The 25410-nt window shown below is 40.1% G+C and overlaps 1 protein-coding gene across 1 annotated transcript in view; it reads right to left on the reverse strand.

Annotated features, from left to right (window-relative positions):
• LOC132569508 (uncharacterized) overlaps positions 1–25410 on the reverse strand; it is a 151631-nt gene that overhangs the window by 56332 nt on the left and 69889 nt on the right. Inside the window, exon 9 of the mRNA XM_060235648.1 lies at positions 8169–8399. Within this exon, the coding sequence (XP_060091631.1) occupies positions 8169–8399 (231 nt within the window). The remainder of the gene's footprint in view (positions 1–8168; positions 8400–25410) is intronic.

The raw sequence follows: 25410 nt of genomic DNA on the forward strand, positions 1-25410 counted from the left end.
GATGTTTGTATGAGGGGTTTAAAGTAAGGCATGAAAGGAAACAAATGCCAGTTCTAAATAATCCTGGAGCCTGGAGACCATATCCTTATATTCCATAGAAATGTAAATGAGGATGGCTGACATAGCTTTTTGGATCATCTGTGAAATCCAGGTAAAAGAATAGATAGGATTCTACAGACTTTTGAAGCTTTGTCTCACAAAAGAACTGAGCTGCAACAAAAGACATGAAGGATTAAGAAGCACATTAACAGATCTTACAGTCTACAGAATTATGAGACAGATTAACATGAATGCTTCTTTTTATAGTATAGATTTAAAATACAGTATTCCTTGAATTTTGATGAGAGGTCAATACTTCTTTCTGGTGGCCTGTCTGGTAGTTGAGCTATGAAATAATATGACTGCAGAATATGAAGAATAGGTCATCAATCCATGGCATTGCTTAGCATTACATGGCAGTGGGACAGACAAAAATGGGCTGCTTGACTGGAAGCAGGCACAGCAAAACTGGAAATGTGGAGAGCTTGTGACTCCCTAGACTAATTTATTGGTAAATAATAGTAATTTGACCCCTAGTTACATTAAGAAATAGAGGAAGACATTAGGTCATAACATAGATTTAAAAATTTTGTCTTATATATTACCCACTGTACATCTTTCTCAGTCTTTACTCTGTTTGAATAAAACAGCTGTAAGATGGTACATTAATGGCATCTTTCACTTTAAAATTAAAGCAACTTTTAAATGCATTCTCCAAACCACTCCCTGGCTTGGCTTAGATAAGTGATTTAAAGAGACAAATGCCTTCTCCAAGCTGGCTGACGAGGCAGTGGGGACTTTGAGAGCCACACAATTTGTGTGAGTGAGCCGCATGTGGCTCCTGAGCCTCAGTTTGGCCACCCTTGTGCTATAATGAGAGTTCAGGATAAATGGAAAAAGAAATTAGGACCCCACATACGTAACTCCTTTAGAATCAGTTATACCGGATTCCATTATCAGACTGGATGGCCTAGGAAGCAATGCAAGCATTGGATGGATGTGATTTTGGATCATTTCTATCTGGTAGTCAAAGTTACCTTTTATGAAGTAGAGAGTTATCATTTATGCTTGCAAGATTAATGCCTTCTCAAGTAATGCAAGGCTGAAGTGTAAAGGACTGCATATTCAGAGAGACTTTGTGACTGTACTTCAGGACTCTGGAGCACTGCTTACTGGAGCATGGTATCCTTTGCAGTATTAGGGATTTGTGGATGACTCCTCTTTTCTGTGATAAAGATAAGGTTAAGAAAACTTTTGGCAGGTGTTAGTTTAGGAGTTACATTGGCTATAGCTGAATTTTTTGTTTATGTAATTGAATTCAAAGGACATCAAGCATGGTAGCTTGTTGGTTATTTAAATTATCTAATTTTTGTTGTATCTCGTGTGACATTGCTTAAGGCCTGTGTCAAATAAACAATATAATTAAAGATGTAGTGAATTACTGCAGTAATTATACTATTCCTCTATTTCAATACTTGCAGTTATGTAGTTTTGTAAATCAGAAATTCTGTAATGGAGAATTAAGGGCCAAGATGAATGTCTGAAACTTGTTTATTACAAAATCAAAATGCAGTGTCAACTTACTAAGTTAATTTATTGGTAAATAACAGAAATAATTGCATTTGGGATGAATCTGAGGAAATATGTTGGGAACTGTTATGGAACTGATTATCAAGATTAAACCGAATGCCTGGATAATCTGCTGTGGATAATCTAACATAAAAAGTAAAAGGTAAATTATGACTCTATATAAACAGTGATGAAGTTTTTCTTTGTTTTTGGTAATATATTATATGTATAATATGAATCGATGCGTGGTCATAATTTTTTTTAATGGACTAGGTCATGTCAGAGATATTTATGCCTCCTTCCAGGACTGTCTTTGCACCTTTAAGGATTGTGTATGCAGACTTATTATATTGATTCTGACACAAATATTTTACCTGCAGTTTGCATGTGTCTGACTTGTATCTAACCTTTCTTTAAGAATCACATTGGGAGTAAGACACAACATCCATTACATGCTAAGTTTATTAGGGTTCAGTAAGTATTGACAGTAATTTTTAATTCATTTTTTTTAGGACTCTTCACAATATAAGAAACTTTATGTTCACCAATAAATGAAGGTACAGTTAAATGAATTTTCTAACGTTTGCTTGATTCTGTTATTATAATGGAAGGTTCTTTTATAGTACAATGTAGCCCTACTAGTAAATTTGCTGGAGATGCCATGAAATCTTGCTAAATCACAACATCAGCAGAAAGAAGCAGCTGTCAGATACTAATTTATTTTCCTCTGGTTTTTACATTTCCCAGAGCATATGCTTATCCATAAGACTTTAGCAACCCCTCCCCCTTTCTCTCCACCTCCATGGAAGAAATCATAAAGGGGCTGCTACATAATTAATCACAGCCACCCACTTACCAGTATCTCCCTAACCCAAGGCATTAAATGTCCTTGCTCACTAACACCATAAATAACTGTTCACAGCTCTCTAGGGATGGTTAGGTGCCTGTGTTCTCATATAGGGCGGATATTACATTCAAAAAAACAAATTAGAGATAATTAGGCCTGCATTTATGTTAATTATTCATTAATATATTTTTGCCAGGTCAGCTGATTCAAGCAAGCTAAGCCTATTTTCAAAATGCAGACTCAAACTTGGTTGATGCCAGCAGAATATTGAGATAATGGGAAAATAATAAAAATATGTACGAAAAATGCATTTTAAAGTTTTTTTAAAAGTACAACTGCTTGAAGGCAACAAAATAATAATAATAAAATTAGATAGAACAAGACTTCAAACAAACAGCTAAGCCATCTTTCTCTAACTTCTGTGAGTAAAAATGCAAATACTATCTAAATGCATTCTTGCAAAACTAACTGGGAACTGCAAGAATATAGCACACCATGATTTATTTGTTTGGTCCCCATGGCATTACAAAGATTTACAGTGAAATGGAAACTTCTGGCTCACTTTTCCATAAATTCTGTGCCATGGGAACTATGCACATCTACTGGTCTCATATCAGGAGACCATCATGTATAGCAACAGGCCGCACACAAGGATCTCCCCACTAGACAGGCGGCTGGCACAATCAGCTTTGAGAGTGCTATAGGGGTGACCGTAATCAGACTCCACTGCCCCAAACAAGGAATTCAACACCACTGAATCTTGTGATGTTACACTGAAGAAGCACCTGTTTTTTCAGCTAGTTTGACAAACAGCCCCTCATTCCTTTCTTGTCCTCTGTTTGTTCAGAAGGCACAGAAGCTATGCAAAAGCAGAATGAGAACTGGTGAGAAAGATTATTCTTTTAGCAGTCAGCAGCAAGCTGGTTCTGGAAGGATAATGTACACACTTGTCTTGGTGTGCCTCAGTTTCAGACTGAAATACCAAAATCAGCAATATCAGAGTTAGGCTTCCCCCCCAGCTTCCATTTATTCTTAGCGAGAAGTCTTTGGTTTCCAGAAATTCATCACACAAACTTGATCCTGAATTTTAACTCAATGCATGCTAATGCCCAGAAACATAGTCTTCATTAGTATCCATGACCAACAAAAAATATCTCCAAGTAGCAGCTCACAGATTAATTCATACAAAACAAAACAGCAATTTGCATATACTTTAGACTGAAATCCTCTTTTTAATATGTGCAGATAATTAAACTGCACGGACTACCAACCCGTATATTAATCTTTCCATTTCTACATTCACCTCCGTAATTCATGGCTCAGCCTCTAGCTTATTGCTCCCACAACTGAAAATGCTAGTGGGTCTTGAAAAACAGCTTAAAACCCCACAGCATCTGAAAAATATGACCTTCAGGGACAAACTGCACTTCATACACACAAATGCATGTGAGGCAGCCCTCACATTTGCTTTTTCTGAAGAAAAGTAGCTTTGGGATGTTGAGAACGATTGACTAGAAAGGCAGCACTTAACTTTCTCCTCTTCTCCAAATAGCTTTCCTGTAGGGTTCCTAAGATATCCCTGTTCCTCTACGTAAAACTAGGGGGAGAGTACAATAAAGCCAGTGGGGGGAGAATTAACTTCCCCTCCAATCTGCCATTTCTCTGCTTCAAATGGATCCCTCAGAAGCTGTTTCCTTGAAAAGAGACACTACTATGACTGTGTACATAAATTTGCATTGCCTGTGTAGCTTTGACCCTCAGGAGCTGCCTCTGGTAGACTCTAGCAAAACACCACAGGAGAAAGCTAAGCAGGACAGTGTAAATCAAAAGAACACAAAGTATCATGCTTCAAGATTATTGAATATGAAGTAAAGAAACAATATCAAATTCATTCAAAGTATCAAAATTCATTCTAGAGGTCATATTCAATAATAATAATTATGAAGCAAAAGTCCACCAGTATATTCATACAAAAGTCCACAACGACTTCAAAAAGTCCATTTAATTTTTCAGATACAGTCTTAGAAACAGTTTTTAAGGGAAATGCTGAAAAGGTTTAAACAGTCCTTCCTCCCTTACTTGGGGTATCAAAATCTCAGTGACTTGTATGAGTGAAGCTGAATGGTAAAAGATTGTTCCTGTTTAATTTCTTCTTTTCTTCTTCATTGTTAATACTATGACGGTGGCTCAGTGGTAGAGCATCTGCTTGGGAAGCAGAAGGTCCCAGGTTCAATCCCTGGCATCTCCAAAAAAGGGTCCAGGCAAATAGGTGTGAAAAACCTCAGCTTGAGACCCTGGAGAGCCGCTGCCAGTCTGAGAAGACAATACTGACTTTGATGGACCAAGGGTCTGATTCAGTATAAGGCAGCTTCATATGTTCATATGGATAAGGCTCCTGCTGTGGAAGAAACAGTAGCCAAAAAAAGCTGCAAGTTGACCCTTTGTCAGGAACTGGAGCTTTTCTTATGAGAAGACTGATAGCAGTTTTTGAAATATCTGGAGAATAACCCTTACCACTTAAAGGTGCTACTAGACTCCAACTTTGTTTTATTGCTTCAGACCAACATGGCTGCCCATCTGGACCTACGACAAGACAAGTCAATCTGCTTCTTGGGAAAAGTTTTGACCTTTGAAGTTCTTTATCACCTAGGAGCTATATATTGGCGGAACTTCTCCTCATATAAACCCAGGATGACCTTACAATCTTTTTCACTAGGGCCTGGTTCCCTTCTTAAGGGAGGCTAAGACACCAACAGCTCAAGCAAAAATACTTCATGTGGTAGCAATGTCTTTATAAAACAGATACATTCTGGATCCAGCAGTATCTTTCCCTTATAGAAGGGATTTCCACTAGAAGAGAACTTTCTAACCCTTCCACTGGAGCCTGAAATGCTGCCCTTAGAGAACAAGGAATTCTAAGGAACAGCACAAAGACTAACGGGATCTGCAATGAGGAGATTAGTGAAAATCCTCCCTCTCTTGGCAGCAGAAATTTACTGCTGAATCCAATCCAAAGATTATATCTTCCCTTTTATAATTCAGAAAGAAATGAAAGAGAGACCAAATGGGGGTTGTATTTGTGGGCCCTACAAATAATTTATTGTATTCTGGATTGAGTATGGAAACCATGATGATCCTGCTTCCCCCCTGCCCCTCATCAAGTCACATCTGACATATGGCAATCCCTGGTCAGGTTTTCAAGGCAAGAGATGGTCAGAGATGGTTTGCCATTGCCTGCCTCTGCTCATGACTAGTACTTTTTGGTTGTCTCCCATTCAAATACTGACCAAGGCTGACTGTTCTGAGATCTGATGAGATCAAGCTAGCCTCAGCTATCCAAATCACAAGATACACTGAGGTTTGTATAGGAATCAGGAAAGCATGGTGGAATTGGGAGGGGTGCCTAAACATGTATGAGACAGAGACCTTATTCACTACAGTTTATTTACACAACAAATTTGCAGTTTAAAGTAGTAGTAGAAGAGTAGGTTTTTATACCCCACTTTTCCCTATCTTAAAGAGTCTCAAAGTGGCTTAAAACCACATTCCCTTTCTCTCCCCACAACAGGCACCATGTGAGGTAGGTGGGGCAAAGAGTCCTGAGAGAACTGCGACTGGGCCAAGGTCACCCAGCAGGAGTAGAAAATCAAACCCAGTTCTTCAGAGTCGTCCACTCTTAATCACTATATCATGCTGGCTCTCTTGTGGCAGCAAAACCAAAGGATTCTAAGAATCAGCTGCCACCAAATTGTATCACAAAATATGAAACAGCAATATTGCAGAGACGGCAGACATATGCCAGGGCAGTTGTTCAGGACCACGAGGTGCTAATTAAGAAATGATTCCTCCTGCAGAATACTGTAAGTTGGTAGCCCTGACTAGACAGAAAGAAGGGATATAAATATAAAAATAAAATCATTTCAAATCCATAACTCGTGAAAAAATAAACCAACCTGACACAATTTTAAATTGTTTCAAAATTTTATGTTCAGTTGCTTTGAACCTTATGACATTTTATTCCAAATTGGGGAGATTTTTAAACAGGACAGGACAATTATTTCCACATATGGTATATTTATCCCCATTTAAAATATAAATTATATTATTTTGATGATTTAGTAACTGAAGGTTATTGGAGTGGGGGAGGCTCAAAAACCAAGACTGTGAATTAGCTTTCATTTTTTGAATAATTACCAAAATTGATATTGTGTGAAAATGAAAACAGAAAGAAACTTACAGTTGATATATCATTAAGAAGAGTTTCATAGATATTAGTGTTACAGTAACATGGATTTTGTGAATCAAGATTGTTTGGTATTTGTTATTGGAACAGAAAGACAAATGGCATTTCAGATAGATAACTTTCTTATAATTATTCTAGGTTTTTTATTGCAGTTCTATTAGTCATGCAGCACTTCTGCATCTATGTTGACTCAGAAGCAAGTCCCACAGTATCGGGCTTGCCCCTGAGTACACATGCACAGACCTGCAGCTCTAATAATTTAGAAGGCAATCCTAAGCAGGTCTACTCAGAATCATACTAAATTCTATTGTGGGGCTTACTCCCAGGAAAATGTTCTTAGGATTGCACTATACTTAAGAGTAAGATAAAATTAATTTAGAAACAAAGGAATTACAATTCTACTTTAAGTACCAACTTTAATGCAAACTATAATATAAAGATGTTAAAAATATTCAATCAAGATTAAAGCACAATACAAATACATTTAAAACCTGAAAGTATTATACTTTCCTTGATTGTTGCTCATTTGAAAGGCTTCCAATTCTCACACTGATAATTAAATCACAAGATAATGCATTGGGAAAAAAAATGCAAAGGCTGTGCAGTCTACATAGCACTGCTATGCTCTACACAAACACAAAAAAACTTTACAAAAACACATGGTCTAATTGATCTTAACATTATAAGTATCTAAAAGAATTTTGCAGTAAAACTTCTGCACCGCTCTGGTCTTCTCCTCCCACCAACCTGCTGGCTTCTGTTCCCTCTACATGCAACACATTTAGAAAAGTGAAAAACATTTAAAAAAAAGACTAGACTCCTGCTCAAGCTAATTCTCTTTATGACAGTCCACTGCTTCCGGTGAAGCAGGTAGTGGAAGAACTTTGTAAATTTAGAGATAAATTCCAAGTTTTTGAAGTGGCAAGACCGTTCTGATGCTTACTCTGTGGCTGAAACACAAAATTGTTCTACAGATGTTCCCAAAACATTGTTTTAAACCAAATGTTCTATAATTTATCATTTTCTTTAAAACAGAATCAGAGTTGGAAGGGACCATACAGACCATCTAGTCCAACCCCCAGGTCCATGCAGGATCAGCCTAAAGCATCTCCAAAAATAAACATCCACAGTATGAGCTTCTTTCATCAGGCCCAGCGCATCTCGCAGGAAAGGAGCACAAGTAGCAGCTTTCAACCTGCAGTGTAACTCACATAAAGGGTCCCAAACAAGTTCATTATCCCACAAATGTGGTGCAGCCCACCACAACTATGCAACATTTTATGATGCATGCCAGTCTCAAGCAATATTATGTACTTTTCTCTAAAAAAGAAAGATGGACACTTTCTATTCCTGTGCACAAACAGCCAAAGGCAGAATAGGACTTGATTATACATCACTAGAGAAATGTAGTGAGAAGCAAAATGCCTTTGAACCCAACCCATTTCCCAACATTCCCAACAGAATACTCACCCAAGGTGCTGAAGGTACCAGCAGTGTCAAAGTGAGCAAATCACTGCAACATTCTGTCACAGACCGATGACACTGAGCTGCCTGATTTATCAGCCTAGCATAAACAGCAGTTGGTAGGATGTGATGAGCTGTCTCAGAAGACCCCTGTCCTGGGGCAAGCATGAGACTCAGAGTTTGGCTCATGGCAAGCAGGTGTCTCCCCAGCTTGCAGAGTTTTCCTTCAAGAGCACTCTGTGAGAACAAAAAAAGACAAGAAATGGTAAACATTGTGGGAATAAAAGTCAGTTAATTATGTCAGGTGAAAGGCCACATGCCCAAGCTGAGCACCTGCAGGCATTACAGCAGTCAGGCTGACATTTATAAAACAATCTCTTGGGAACTTTAGTGGAGACGTCAAACTCCAGGCACGTTGCCTTCTCTTCCCTACCCTTTTCAAACCATCTGTGAAGAACATGTGTTGAGGGGGCATGATCTGACAAAGCATCGAACACAACAAATTGCCAGACTTCTAGCTTCTTAAAACAAATAGGAAAGCACAGATCAAAGCCACCCTGCTATAAGGCTGATTGTTTTTCTAAAGTAATGTCTGAGGTAGAATAACCAAAAGAAAAAACATTCAAAATCCAGACTTCTAAACAGAGTAATAGAAAAGCATAAACAAGAGAATGTTTATCATCTTCTACCTACCACAGAATCCTGTGTCCTTTTCCTGTTTAAACCTTTAGCCAGATGTACTTGCAATTTATTGAACAGCATGTTTTTATTTAGTGAAGAACAAGAAAATCACCACTAAGATCAAGCACCATGAAAACATTTGAAATGTTTAGCACTAAGGTAAGAGAAACTGGCAGTTTGTGACACCAACAGATATATCAAAAAACCAGATTAGAATGCAATCTGAGAGTACTAGGTTCACCATATACATTTTTAAAATAACCTGCCAAGAAAAACATTTAATGTAAATAGTCATTCAGCTTTCAGCATAAGACACAGTTGCTTGATAGACACAACCTGAGTTGCTTATCTTTCATGCACGACTTTGAATACTTCAGCTTCATTCAGTATTCATTTGATGTTTCCAATTCTAACACATAATTATGCATTTCATAGTTGACATTCTAAGCTTCATGTAGAGACAACTGCAAATGAGGTTTTATTTCAAAGCTCCTTTATACTCAGATGCACAGGCACGTGAACTTGAAGGACAACAGAAGACCATCAAAAGTAGTCTGGTTCCTAAAATTCATCACACAGAACATCACAGCTGCGTACAAGATAACACTGTCAACCCCTTGGCTTTCAAAATCTGTATTCAAACAAATAATCCTATAACATTTATGACTATGTATGGTTTTTTTTCTACTCTCTCCTCTGGCACTAGGTTACCAGCCTGGGCAAATAAGCAGGCAGCAGAAGGTAGTGAGAATGGCGACAGGCTGGACTTAGTGTCTGGGTGACATATTACCACAGAGATATTGACCCCAAGTTCCCTAGAAACTACAAAACGACAAGTCAGTTTCATTTTGGAATACAATCTTCAATCCAGTAAAAAATTATACTTAAGTATATTCCACGAAGATTCAAGTCCAGTAACGCTTTAAAGACTAACCATATTTCGAGAGTATAAGCTTTTGAGAATCAAAGTTCCCTTCATCAGATATGTCAGGGTATCTGATGAAGGAGTTTTAACTCTTAAAAGCTTATAAAGCTTATAACGTTTATAAATAAATCTGTTTTTTAATCTTGGTTTTTACAGAGGGAAAAACAGTAAGTCAAAGTAGTTGTTTGCAGATCTTCCCTTTTGGCTGTGATGCTCAGCCTTGTGGAGGGAGGGAGAAGCAGTGAAGAGCACTACCATGACTGAGGCACAAGGAGGGCTCTGCGTGTCAGGTTCCCTGACAATTGGGTCAGTATGTAAGATGGCTATGCTGTATTTGGGGTATTCACTCATTCAGTCACAATCTAAACTGTGTAGTCATTTTTCACCTCGCTCAAACATGTATCCAATTGTGCCTACTGCCTGCTTTGGCATTTTGCTTGCTGCAGCTTTTCACAAAACATGCAGGAGAAAGACTTTGGCAGTGGAACTGTTATCTGGTAGCCATGATAACGTTTGACTTTGGACAGACGACCTTGAGCATTCAGCAAAGACTCTCTAAGCTATACACTTAACCCTAGGAACCTAACTGACAGGGGCTGGCTGTAACCTGCGGGCCTTTTTGCTTGGTATATTATTGATTCTGTTTGTAAGTTACTCTGTTCTTGGAAATGGCTTCATAGCACAAAGGTCCATTGCTCTGTATCGATCTCTAATAAACTTCTGACCATAGTCATGTGAGCTGAGTTGACTGGGATCGGTAACTGGCAAAACCTTACACTGGCGGTCAAAACCAGAAGAAAAGTAATGTCTGTTCTCAAGCAGGGCAAATGGGAAGAGTGGCTCAGGACACAGCAGAGAAGTTGTCTGAAGGATGGATGAGTCCAGAGATGGTATACCAAGGATGGCACTGAATGGCCAGGGACATAGCCCCTGAGGAAGAGCAGTAGCTATTAGGAGTAAGGAAAGCCCAGGATGGGGAGATTACAAAGATGCAAGTCATGGGATATAAAGGCAGTTTTTCAGGCTGGGTGAGGTTTTGTTGAGGAGAGCACTCAGATCAACAATGCCAGCTATCTTTTCTCTGAGGTTGAGAGGGAGGAATAACAGGTTGAGGCTCAGCAAGAGGGGAATGGTCAAGCATAAAAGTGTGCCATCCAAGTGTACCTAACTGCTGTTTCTAGCCAGAAATATGCATATGGATCCTGCCACTGGGGACACCTACACCATTTTCAGAGGCAGAAAAACATCTGAATACTAGGGGCAAAAGGCAAGATCACAGGAAGGCCTTGGCCTCTGTGCCGTTTGCTGGGCTTCTGGGGCCACTAGTTGGTGAGGGTGTGAAACAGGTGCTGGATTTCTGGTATGATCTTGCCACATTCCTAAATTTTCAGAAATGTGCCTTTTATTCTATTAAGAAAGCCCTCCCCCCCCCCCCCCAAAAAAAACCCATTTCAATTTGCTGTTGGGATATGGCTAGATCTCAATTTCAGTCATTATAGGTGTCAAGACCCCAGTAAAAACAGTGTTGCACTTACCTGTAACTGTTGTTCATCGACATCTTCTGTGCATACACACATTGGGAATGCCGCGAGGCAGGCCTGCTGCGGAGGTTGATTGACAAGCTTAGAATTCTTCCAGATAACTGGCGGAATGCCGTTAAGACTATGTCTGCACTACCCCCGTTTATCGGACTCCCCCCAAAAGCAGACTGCCCACATTCCTCCAGTTCCACTTCCACCGCCATAAGTTCTAAACCTACTGTATCAATGAGAACTCACAGCGGGTATGGCAGGAGGGAATGTGTGTATACACAGAAGACGTCGATGAACAACAATTACAGGTAAGTGCAACGCTGTTTTTCATCGCCCGTCTTGCTTTGCATCCCCACATTGGGACCCACTCTCGAGCTTTTCACCTTGATGGTGGTGGGGTGAGTCTCTTATTGAAATAGCGAATGAAGAACTGCTTTTCCCACATCCGCATCTTGACGTTGCTGCAGATCCAGTGCATAGTGTCATACAAATGTCTCTGCTGAGGACCAAGTTGCGGCTTTACAGATCTCCACTAATGGAACTCCTCTCCTTGCAGCTACTGATGAACCCAAAGCTCTCATTGAATGAGCTCTTACTCCATCTGGACAGGGGACCCCTGCTAATCTATAACAATGGCCAATGATAGTAACCAGCCATCTAGATAAGGTCTGAAGATGCTGGAGTTCCTCTCCTAGGACCCCAATAGCACACAAATAGTGTCTTCGTCTTGTGAAACTGTCTTGTTCGACTAATGTAATACAATAAAGCCCTTTTAACATCTAACATATGCAATCTCTTCTCTGCCTCAGAAGATGGATTAGGGAAAAAAACTGGCAGTGATAAATCCTGTGCCAAATGAAATCTACTAACTACCTTTGGTAGGCATTCTCTTGCTGGATGAAGAACAACCTTGCCCTCAAAAAATTGCAGATAAGGCTGATCTACTCTTAATGCTGCCAACTCACTCACCCTTCTAATGGAAGTCATTGCCACTAAGAACAATGTCTTCCATGATAAAAAAGACAATGTACACAAATTTAAGTGTTCAAATGGGGCCTTCATTAAATATGCCAATACCAAAGACAAAGACCATTGCTGAACAATACCAGGTATTGGTGGAAACCTATGTAGCAAACCCTTTAAAAAACATTTGGTTATTTTATTAGAAAAAAGTGGTACCTTCCACTTCCATATGGCAAGCAGAGACTGCTGCTAGGTGAACCCTAATCGATGACACCGCCAAACCACTCTGTGCTAGAAATAGTAAATACTCTAAAACTATTGATATTGGACAAGTAAATGGGCATAAATTCTTTTCCTTATACCACTTCTCAAAACGGTCCCATTTACTCTCATAAGATCGACAAGTAGAGGGCTTACGGGCCTCTCTTAATACCTGTAGCACCTGCTCTGAAACTCCTCATTCACAGCTCTATATACCATGCTGTCAAATGCAAGTCCTGCACCTTGTGGTAAATTCTGACCTCCTGAACTAGCAAGTTGGGAACCTGTGGGAGAGGAACAAAATTCCCACAGGACAGCCTTAGCAACTCTGGGAACCAGACCTGTCTTGGCCAAAATGCAGTCACTAAAATCATCCTGGATTGATCTACCTTTATCTTTCCCAGGACCCTTGGAATCAGGGGGAAAGGTGGGAATGCATATAGCAGTTCTCCTCTCCACCGGAACCGAAATGCATCCCCTATTGACTTTTGATCGTGGCCTCCCCATGAACAAAAAAATTGCAACTTTGTTGACTGGCCTGTAGCAAACAGGTCTACTTTCAGCATTCCCCACTTTGCAAAAATTTGGTTGATATATTTTTCTTGCAGGGACCACTCGTAATTGACCAGAAACTTGCGGCTCAGGGAGTCCGCTTCCTGGTTGGCAACTCCTGCTATGTGGATTGCTCGAAGAGAGGATCTTAAGTGAATTGCTATGGCCCATAGATCCTGTGCCTCCTTGCACAGCCTCAAAGAGCCAGTCCCTCTCTGCCTGTTTGTGTAATACATAGCTGCAAAATTGTCTGTTTGCACCAGCACCTTCTTCTTCTGTAACATATCTGAGAAAGTTGTTAAAGCCAACTTAATTGCTCTTAACTCTAATAAATTGATGTGATAGCCAGAATGCAACCGTGGCCATGTATTCTGCACTTGAATACCTTCATAGTGTGCACCCCAGCCCACCCTGGAGGCATCCGTCGTCAGTACTACCTCAGGTGACCATGGCCCAAATTCAACTCCTTCAAATAAATGTAAGTCTGAAGTCCACCATTCCAGTGATCTAATCACTATTCTAGGGATGTTAAAGCCTTGATGTGGGGAATGCACCCGTATATCAAACCGCCTTATAAACCAGTATTGTAGCTCCCTCATGTGCACCCTAGCAAAGGGAACTACAGCAGTTGTAGATGCCATCAAGCCAAGGGCTCGTTGTATCATTTGAACAGACTGAAAACGTTTCCGTTGGAAGGCCCTTACCATCCTCTTTAGACTCAGAGCTCTATCTCTAGGCAAAAAAAGCCCTATTCTCTTGTGAGTCTAGATATGCCCCAATAAACTGGGCCTGCTGTGATGGAATTAAATATGACTTCTCATAATTTATTATGAGTCCTAACCTAGTGCAAGTGCTCAACACAAACTGTATTTGTTCCTGCAGCCCTTCCCATGATTCGGCCACCACCAGCAAGTCATCCAAATATGGGGAAATGGTGCAGCCCTTAGTTCTAAAATACGCCATGATGACGGCTATGCATTTTGTAAAAACGCGTGGAGCTGTTGCCAGACCAAAAGGTAGCACAGAGTATTGGAAACCTTCTGTCCCTGTCTAAACGTAAGGAACTTTCTGTTCTCTGGGTAAATTCCAACGTGAAAGTATGCATCCTTAAGATCTAAAACACCAAACCAGATTCCTCTGGAAAGGAGTTCTAAGACTGAAGGCAAAGTGACCATACGGAATCTTTTAATACACAGATGCTCATTTAAGGATCTCAGATCCAAAATAGGTCTGCGCCCTCCATCTTTCTTGTCAATAACAAAAAACCTAGAATAAAAACCTGTGGCCGAAAGGCCCTCCTGCACCGCTCCTTGGTTATCAACTCATCTAGTTGTACTAGTAACTCTGGAAACTGATTATCAAATGCAGTGTGCCCCTGCGAAAGGGTTGGATGGGAGCAGAACTCTAACCTATAACCTGAACTGATCACTGACAGAACCCAGGAATCAGAACAAATTTCTTCCCAGGCCTTAACAAAATTAAACAAACGATCCAGAAAACATTGCTCCTTCCCCCCTTGCCCCTGCAGAAGTCAGAGTCCTGGTTGCTGCTGCTGTTGCTCCCTCTGCTGGAAGGGGCCTCTTGACCTAGGAGCATTACGTTTCCTATAGAAGGGAGCAGACTGATTATTAAACTGGCGACCAGGATACTGGAAAGGTTGCTGGCCAAAAGGATGAGCAGATCTGTAAAATGGAGAAGAGAACTGCTGTTGCCTTGGTGTATAGCGATATCCCTGTTGATTTCCACCAGAGTAGACACTTAAAGATCTCACAGCTTGCTTGCTTTTCTTAATCTCTGACAAGAATTCATCAGTATTCTGTGCAAAGAGCGATGTACGATGGAACGGTAAATCCTCTGTGTTCGAGTTTCCAAAGGGAGAGTGGTTGTACGTAGCCATGAGTGACATCTCAGAACAACACCTGAAGCCATTGATCTTGCTGCAATTTCTGCTGAGTGTTTCCCAGCACAAATCTGTTGTTTCGATAGGCGAATAGCCTCCGAATGAATTACTCTAGCCAGAGATTTGGCCTCAAGAGGTAGCATCTCAATGTACTTCTGGATGCCCTCCCACAAAAACAATTGGTAGCCTCCCATTATTGTTTCATAATTTGCTACTCTAAAGTTTAAAGCAGCTGAGGCATATATCTTCCTCCCTATAAAATCTAAACATTGACCTTCTCTATCTGATGGAGAATTATGTTGACCTGAATTGCGATGCGTCTGCATGCCCTCAATAATGACAGATGAAGCCACAGGATGCTGCACGAGATACTCTGCATTATCAAGCTTTACCCTGTACAAATGCTCCAGTTTCCTTGGAGTTGCTTGCATTGACCCAGGAGTCTTCCATATCTGCAGTGCGAACTCATCTAAACCCTCTAATATAGGGAATGCTATTGTGGTTGATGACTCTGCTGACAAGCGTGCCAGGATTTTATCTTTAGGCCTTGTATCTGAAACCGCTACATTAATCTCTAAGGCACACACCATGCGCACCATTTGTTCATTATACAACTTAAAGTCCTCGTTAGCTGGAGAAAATAAATCTCCCAGGCTCTCATCAGGTGATAGATTGGAATTACTCTCTACTCTTGAGACGGAAGACTCAAAGATCATAATCTCGGTTCCAGTCCTTGGGTACTGGGTAGTTACTGTTAGTATTATGTAGCCTGCTATGAAGCATGCTAGATCAAGAACTGTCAAAGTGACAGCTAATCACATGACAAGAGTCACAGGACTAATTAACCTGGCTGATGTAAGAACTGGTAATATCTGGATCTTTTCAGAGGAGTCAGCATGAGTCAGCAGTTAGCTGATTGGTGGGCTGTCCTATATAAGCAGCTAGTACCAGAGTGGTTTTTCTCTCTATGTATATGGGTTTTAAACAGTGGGCAAAAAGAGTACAGAAGCAGCTTTGAGTGCAGCTGCTAGTTCTACAGACTGACAAAGGGGGTGAATTCATGTCAAATCAGTTTGATACATGGTTGAAGCATCAGGGGATTGCACATAGGGTTGCAAATCCAGCAACACCTTCAGAAAATGGGGTGGTTGAAAGGAAATCAGGCATATTGCAAGCAATAATGTATGCCATGTTAGATGATGCATCTCTACCTATTGCATATTGGGCTGAGGCATTCATGGTAGCCATATTCTTGGTCAATAGATTGTGGACAAAGTCTAAGGACAACATCCCCTATAAGGCGATTTTCAAGAAGGAGCCTAGTTTAGAGTTCCTCAGAGTGTTTGGAACGAAAGCCTGGGTAAATATTCCTCTGAAATGGAGAAGGAAAGGTGGTGCCAGATCCAGAAAATTGGTATTTCTGGGATATCAAACCAATATGAAGGCATATAGGTTTAGTGACACTGAACAGACGGTGACGTTCAGTAGATCTGCTAACTTCAGCGAGTATAGCAATTGGGCTAAGCTGCATGGAATTGAAGGGAATACTCATGTATTGCTGCCACTGACCAATGATAGTCAGGAGCAAGGTTATGCACCAGTACCTGCTGTGGTGCAGCAGGAGGTATCTGAGAATGAGCAAAAAGCTTGTCAGGAGACTCGGGTTTCAACACAAGTACAAAAGGTACAAAAGGTGTTCCTCCTGTACGATATGGTTTTGACAACAGTGTAAACCATGTGTATGTGTCTGAACCTGAGAGTTATCAAGAAATAATGACTCTGGCAGATGAGGGGGAAAAGGCCTGGCTGAAAGCCATGGAAAGAGAATATTTATCTCTGTACAAGACTGGAATGTTTTCTCCCACAGGGAGGCTAAAAAAAAATAATTTAATGCAAGCTGAGCAGATCGCCCAGAAGCTAAGTCTACGTCAGGGTTTGTAGTATACCTGGGTAAAGCACTCATTATGTGGAAGGCTGTAAAGCAAACGTTAGTAGCTTGCAGTACATGTGAAGCAGAATTCAGTGCATTAAATGAGTGTATATTGGATCTGGAATGGATTGTACAATTCATGAAAGATCTAAATGTAGCATGTGACCTGCCAATCACTGTGTTTAATGATAGTTCTGCTGCAAAGCAATTAGCTGAAAATTTATGTGCCAGAGGAAGGAGTAAACATATCTTAATTAGATATTACAATGTAAAAGAGTCGGTTACTTGGGGTATTGTAATATTGAAAAAATGTGCCACGGAGGACAACATTGCTGATCTGTTTACTAAATGTCTGTACAATGAAAGACATGTAAAACTGGCTGAACTATTAGGCATGTGTTCACTAGCAGTCTAAGGAGGTGTGTTAGTATTATGTAGCCTGCTATGAAGCATGCTAGATCAAGAACTGTCAAAGTGACGGCTAATCACATGACAAGAGTCACAGGACTAATTAACCTGGCTGATGTAAGAACTGGTAATATCTGGATCTGTTCAGAGGAGTCAGCATGAGTCAGCAGTTAGCTGATTGGTGGGCTGTCCTATATAAGCAGCAGAGTACCAGAGTGGTTTTTCTCTCTATGTATATGGGTTACTGGCAAAGCACCTTGCTACCTGGACTATATATGTATATAACTTCACTGTAAATATCTGTACAATACACGGTTTGTTATACTACCAAACTGGTGTCTTGGCTCCTCATATTGACGTTCCTAGTGCTAAGGCAAGTTACTGCTTTGGCCTACCTGCACTCAGCGCACGCTCCTGCTGTCAGTAACCCACTGCTGAGAGACTCTCAGTCTCATCTAATGGCCAGGGTTCCATGCTGCCCACTGATCCAATGCTATATACCTTACCCCCTTGAGTATTGCCAACACCACAGGGTCGAGATCTCTCCTGCACAACTGGGACCTCCACAGGGGCTGTCCCTGTAGCAAAGTCAGGCTCATGATCCGATAAGGACCCTGGATCCGAAAAGTGTGGAGATGGGGTTCTTGGAACCGACTCCTCCAAAGCCTTACCGGTCAAAGAAGCAGACTCGACAGCCTTATGCTTGTGCTTAGTCTTTGACTTCTTTAATTTCTTTAGGGGCGGAGGTTCAGACTCTGCTCTAGCTGTTTCCTCCATCCATGGCTGTTCACGCCTGCCCCGATTCCCTGCCAACACAGAAGCTGCATGTTTTGGAGGTCGCAACTGTGTTGAAGATGGGACTACGGGGACTGATCTCACAGAGGCAGAACTTGAGGGCACCTCTATATCAGCCCCTGAGGGCTCTTGCTCCCCCTTATCCTGTAGTATAGATGAAAATGCTCTCTCCCACAGGGCTGCTTTGAGATGTGCTGCCCTGTCAGTCCGTGCCTTCGGTGTAAACGCCTGGCAGATGCTACATTTTGGGACATTATGTCCCTCCCCCAAACAGATCAGGCAGAAATCGTGCTCATCTGAAGTGGGCATCTTAACACCACATCTAATGCATTTCTTAAAATACTGGTTTAGACGTCATTTCTGAAGAGAAATCTGGAAGAAATTGATAACTGAACCTACTCCAACAGCGGTGAAAAAGGAACTGGGGGAATGTGGGCGGTCTGCCGCTGGGGGAGTCCGTTAAACGGGGGTACTGCAGACATAGTCTGTTAACGGCAGACCGCCAGTTATCTGGAAGAATTCTAGGCTTGTCAATCAACCTCCGCACGCAGCAGGCCTGCCTCGCGGCAGTCCCAATGTGGGGATGCACAGCAAGACGGACGATGAACTCAAGTAACACAAACAGTCCACTTTGGTGAATGGCAGTTTAATTCGGTCACTGAAGCTACTGGAGCAAAACGAGTTTTGCTAGGACTAGTGAGCCAAGACACTGGACCCCTTATCTCTCGGCTTGGCTTCGCGAACGAAGATTTAAGAAGGGTGCAATAATCCTAAACAGTAACTCAATGGTTTTTGGAGATCTTGACAAAAGCAATGTCTGAGTTCTTATTTCTAGGATGGAAAACCACCGCCTTCCCAAAATTGCCCTGTATGGGCCCCTTATATATACTTTAGAATAACAGTTACACTTTCAAAGTAAGGCGGGAAGCAAAAGCACGGGCAAGCATAACCCCTCCCCAGTTGTCCCAGACCTTTCTCCAAACAGGTGCTGCGCTATCAGTGGACTGGCCTTGAGGTTCTGTCTCCAGCTGGAAGAAAGGAATCTTATTACTTGTTACAAAGATAAAGAAGCAAAGCGGCAGTGCAAAGCATAGCATAATTAACAATTGGTACTGAAGCATAATTCATGGCAAGGCATCTGACAATAGGTTTAACACATTTGTTTTGATTCCAGCATAGACCTGACCTGGAACTACAACCTGGCTAAGAGCCAATCCTGTGTGTTAACTGATGTATTTGATAAACTGCTTGGGAGTTTTAACTTATCAATGTTTTGGTTGGCTAATGAGCTAGCTTCTTCCTGTTAGGAATGTAGAAAAGAGTAGCCTAGTAGCCTCACCTGCCTATCTATTCCTTCATTATCTGTGCCTTGTTGCAGCTGCTGCCCCTTTTTATGCAACTCTACTCTAGAATAAGTATGTAGCATTAGAAACTTTTGTGATTTTATAAGGACCATTCCAGTGTTCCCCCTTCCTAATAGACTTAAACAGCTTTTATTTTAAATAACAATCTATCACCTCTGTGCATTATTTACCCAACATTTATTGCCTGTTTTCAGATGTTTTAATTCAGGAAGGCAAAGCAACCTGAGTAACAGCAGATTTAACCTTCAATGTAAAGGAAATTGAGTTATCGTAAAGAATGTTCAGTTGGCCTTTGATAAATCTCATGAGTTAAGGAACTCCCTCTGTGTCTCCTCCCCCTCCTCTGTCCACTTATTTCTTATCCAGGAAGTGCTGGAAAAGCACACCTAATGATTCAGTACAAATCTCTGATGTAAATTAAGGAAATCTCTGATGTGATATATATTTAGCATCACATTAGAATTACAAATGTGAAATTTTCTAATGTGATATTAAAGTATAAAACTTTTGAGTGCTTCCCTATCACAACTCTGTTATATAGATAAACACATCACCCACCAGCTGCTCACATCTCATGAAGCCATGCTGTACCCTCCCAAGAGAGGTCTGAGTTGAACAAGTCTGCATTTCAGCCAGAAGCCTCTCTGATGCAGTTGAGAAGCTTCCAGATCCCAAGGAATGGTCTGTTACCCAGGGGCGCTGCCTACACCTGGGGAAGCTCCCTGATAAGAGATGGGGACTCCCAGTCTTTCACTCTGAACCATGGTTCATTGCAAAAAGCAGGCCAAAGCCATGCTGGAATGCAAATACAGCATATAGACAGTGTTTGAAAGCAGCAGCTCTGGGCTAAGTTTCTCCCTCCCCCCACCCCCGCAATGGAACATGTAAAACAATGGAGCCCAGGTAAAGTATTGCTCATAACTTAATCTCTGGCTAGCAATCTCTCCTGTCTCCAATACTCCTTTCTCACACCTTTTTGTGTTACCTTATGTTAGTGTGTAGACCTATTTGCACAACCCTCTCCTTCCTGCCCCCCTCCCCTCAGAGTATTAATGTTAAACTATTGCTAAACATTAAATCATAATGGTTCTTCCTGACCAGCTATCAAGAGTCATTCCCACCTTTTGTGTCAAACTGAGCATGTATTCATCTCACCCTGGAAAGCCCATCTCCTGGCTCCATTCTCTGAGCAAACAGAATATTAAACTTTTTGTCTAACACCTGGGAGAACTCAGACATTGCTTTTGTCAAGATCTCCAAAAACCATTGAGTTACTGTTTAGGATTTTCAAAAAGTTTTATTAGTTTCAGAAAAGGAAGGCAGTGGGGAATAGGAAAAAAATAAAAAAAACACAATACATTCCATATTGTTATTTTGCATAGGAATACTTTCAAAAAACTTAATTCTACAATTTTTTTACATAAATTATCCCCTATTATTTTGTCTCAACTGCACAGAATCCATTTTCAAATTTTATAGTATAGACCTTTTGTTAAAATTGTCTAGTAATTTTGACAATTCCAATAAAGATAAATGTTATAAGGTACAGGAAAAAAAGAAAAAAATAAGTTCATATCAGAGAATCTTAAGAATCTTGATTGTCTAACCAGGCATAGAATTCCACCCAATATTTTCTTGCTTCTTCTTTAGATTTCCCAGCTAACAGCTGGGATAAGAAGTCCAACTCTGCTGTTTCCAGAACTTTTCCCACCAGATCCATTTTCGTGGGGATTTCCTGAGATTTCCATCTCTGTGCCAAAAGGATCCTAGCTACTGTTTTAAAGTGTGCCAACAAGTGTCTCATCTCTTTGGAATAGTCCTCTGGGAATATAGTCAATAAAATTAGTTCTAGTTTGAAATGAATCTGTGTCTTCATGATCTTTTGTAACATTTCATGCACCACTTTCCAATAGTCTTTCACAATCTCACATGTCCACCACATATGGTAAAAAGAACCAATCTGTTTAGTACATTTCCAACACTTGTTGGACATATTAGTATAAATCTTACAGAGTTTCTGTGGGGTCAGGACCGTCTATAAAACATATATAGATTTTCTTTGAAAGTTACTGACCTAGTTAATTTAACATTAAGTTTCCATAGTCTCTTTCAGTCTTCTAATGCAATATTGTAGCCAAAGTTTTTTGCCCATTGAACCATACAGTCCTTTACAACTTCATCTTGTGTCTTCATTTGCATATATTTTGGAGATTAACTTTTTTTTGTGGGCCCAACAAAATTTTATCAACTACATATTGCTCTATATTAAAACCTGTCACCTTATCTTTGGCATATCTAGATTCAATTTGCATTCTCAACCACCAATTCATTTTAATATCCACATTTTCCAATTCTTCTTTGGTTTTCAGTTGATTATCTTTTCCCAACAAGTCATCATATCTATAATTCTGATTTGGTTTTAGGAGGTTTGGATGAGTAAATGCTTCTACTGGAGAAACCCATCTTGGAATTTTTTGATAGATTTTCATCTTTAACCATGACCACGTATGATACAAAGATTTTCAAAACCAATGATGCTTAAAATAGGAATGGCCTTCGAGTCTTTGATATCACAAATATGCGTGCCATCCCATAGTCAAATCATGCCCTTCTAATAGCATTTGTTTCTTGTCATTCAGACGTATTCAGTCTCTTATCCACAGAAGTACAGATGCTTTGTAATATAACTGCCAATCTGGCTGGCCTATGCCTACTCTTAATTTAGAATCCTGCAATGTCTTTAATTTGATTCTAGGTTTTTTGCCTTGCTAAACATATTTAGCGACCATCCTGTTCAGTTCTTGAAAAAATCCACTATTTAAAAATATTGTAATAGTTTGAAATAGAAATAATAATCTTAGTAAATATTCATCTTTATTAGGGTTATTCTTCTCATTAAAATTTAAATCATGCCATTTTTCCAAGTCTTTTTTAATTTCTTTGAGTAGTTTATCATAGTTATCTGTTTTTAGGTTGCTGGATCTATTTGAAATAACCACACCTAATTTTTTTTTCATAAAAAAAATCCTTATTTCTGCTGGAAGGATTGAATTTGTTCCATCGTCATATTCTTTGTCAAAAATTTTGTTTTATAATAATTAATCTTTAATCCTGCATGATGGCCGAATTGTTTGATCTTGTTTATAAGGCAGTCAATTGAGTCCATTGGTTGTTCTAATATAAAAACTAAATCATCAGCAAATGCTCTCAGTTTATATTGTTCATCTTTTATCACAGCTCCCTTTATGTTTGGATCTTCCCTTATTTGGTTATTCAACATCTCTAAAGATAAAATGAAAAGTAGAGGTGACAATGGACAGCCTTGTCTTGTACCTTTTTGAATTTTAATAACATCTGTTGATTCGCCATTCACTGTCACCCTTGCATTTTGTGAAGAGTATATTGCTTCTACTACTCTCAAAAAATTTTCACCACTCTCCATGCCTTTCAATTGTTGCAACATAAAGTGCCAACGAACATTATCAAATGCTTTCTCAGCATCTAGACAAATTAAGGCCAATTGCTTCTCTGGATGACTTTTATAATATTCTAAAATATTGCAAACTGTTCTGACATTGTGTTTCAAATATCTTTTAGGAAGAAATCCCGCTTGATCATAGTGTATTATAGACTGTAAAACTTTCTTCAGACATTGCACCAATATTGCAGCAAAAATTTTGTAATCCACATTTAAAAGGGAAATTGATCGATAATTTTTAATTCAAATCATTATTTTTGGGGGGGGATCAAAGATATTGTGGCTTCTTGCCATGAAGCTATTTGACCTTCATCTTGGATCTTTTCAATGAGACATTTGAATGGTAAAAGCAGAAAGTCTTCATAAGCTTTATAAAATTCTGCAGGCAAACCATCTGATCCAGGAGTTTTGCCATTCTTTTGAGATATTGCCTCTCCGAGTTCCCTTATTGTTGTTGGCTCATTTAAATTTTTTTGTTGTTCCTCTTGAATTTGTTAAGGTTATTTTGATTCATATATTCTTCTAGGTATGTTTTCTGAACTCGCTTCTCTTCATATAATTTTTTATAAAACTGCTCCACAATTTGACATATTTCTTGTTTTTGATTTTTCTCTTTATTGCTCTCATCTTTCAATGTCGTAATTATTCTTTTGGCCTTCTCTTTTCACATCCTATAAGCCAATCACCTTCCAGGATTGTTAGCATGTTCAAAAAAGTTTTGTCTAGCATACCTCAGTTTAATCTCCATTTCTTCCATAAGAATTAAATTCAATTTATGTTGCATTTCTTTCACTTTTTTTTGGAATTCACATTTTGGTGGTTGTTTTTTAAGGTTCTTTTCAGCTTCTCCGGCTTGTGATATTAAATTTTGGAAGTTTTCAGTTCTCTCTTTTTCTTGCTACTATATCTAATTGCAAGGCCCCTATAATAAGCTTTAGCAGTGTCCCAAACTATTTGCATCTTTATCAAAGATTTCAGGTTTTCACGGCTGGTAACATCATTAGGGTTTGTAGAATCTTTCGGGATCAAGTGCCGTGTTCTACTGGAGAAAGTTTTCCTTCCAGACGTTTCGTTCTCAGCTGCGGAGAACATCCTCAGTGGCGTTGCAGCCGGAGCAGGTGCTCAGACCTTCTTGGCTGCTGTGCATTGAGTGCTCAGCACAGTCAACAACCATCTTCCTTATCTTCAAACCCCTTCCAACCCTCCCAGCAATTAACACAGAACAATGGTCACATTCAACAGCCAGTTTTCTTATCACTACCCTTCCAGGAAGCCCCACCAAACAATGGGCACATCCACAAACCAATTGCCCTTTCATCACACCCCCTCCAGCCTAGAAATAGCTCTCCAGCAGGCCTGGCCCCACTCAATGCACAGCAGCCAAGAAGGTCTGAGCACCTGCTCCGGCTGCAACGCCACTGAGGATGTTCTCCGCAGCTGAGAACGAAACGTCTGGAAGGAAAACTTTCTCCAGTAGAACACGGCACTTGATCCCGAAAGATTCTACAAACCCTAATACTTGCATCTTTACTTCTTGTGTTATATTCTGTTTGAAAAAGTACTCCATTTCCGCCTTGGATTCTTTAAGAAAGTCTTTATCTTTCAAAACTGAAATATTTAAATGCCATAATTTTCTCTTCTGTAAACCTTTAAGAACATAAGAGAAGCCATGTTGGATCAGGCCAACGGCCCATCAAGTCCAACACTCTGTGTCACACAGTGGCAAAAATTTTTATATACACACATACACTGTGGCTAATAGCCACTGATGGACCTGTGCTCCATATTTTTATCTAAACCCCTCTTGAAGGTGGCTATACTTGTGGCCGCCACCACCTCCTGTGGCAGTGAATTCCACATGTTAATCACCCTTTGGGTGAAGAAGTACTTCCTTTTATCCGTTTTAACCTTTCTGCTCAGCAATTTCATCGAATGCCCACGAGTTCTTGTATTGTGAGAACGGGAGAAAAGTACTTCTTTCTCTACTTTCTCCATCCCATGCATTATCTTGTAAACCTCCATCATGTCACCCCGCAGTTGACGTTTCTCTAAGCTAAAGAGTCCCAAGCGTTTCAACCTTTCTTCATAGGGAAAGTGCTCCAGCCCTTTAATCATTCTAGTTGCCCTTCTCTGGACTTCCTTTTAGCTTTATCATTACAGGACTATGATCTGAGATAACCCTTGTCTGAATTTCTACATCAGTTAGATCTTTAATCAAACTTGCCGAAAGCCAACACATGTTAATTCTTGACCAGGTTTGATGACTAGAAAAATAGTAAGTAAAATCTTTAGAACTGGGGTATCTTGTTCTCCATACATCTACCAGATCCATTTCTTCTGCTAATTCCCAAAAACTTACTGGTAACTGGAGACCTTTACTTTTCATCTGTTTGTGCATTTTTTTTATCCAGTTGTCTATCTGGAACTGTATTAAAGTCTCCTATTAAACAATATTCTGC

This window comes from Heteronotia binoei, chromosome 4, assembly GCF_032191835.1.
Source record: "Heteronotia binoei isolate CCM8104 ecotype False Entrance Well chromosome 4, APGP_CSIRO_Hbin_v1, whole genome shotgun sequence".
NCBI classification, from domain to species: Eukaryota; Metazoa; Chordata; class Lepidosauria; order Squamata; family Gekkonidae; genus Heteronotia; species Heteronotia binoei.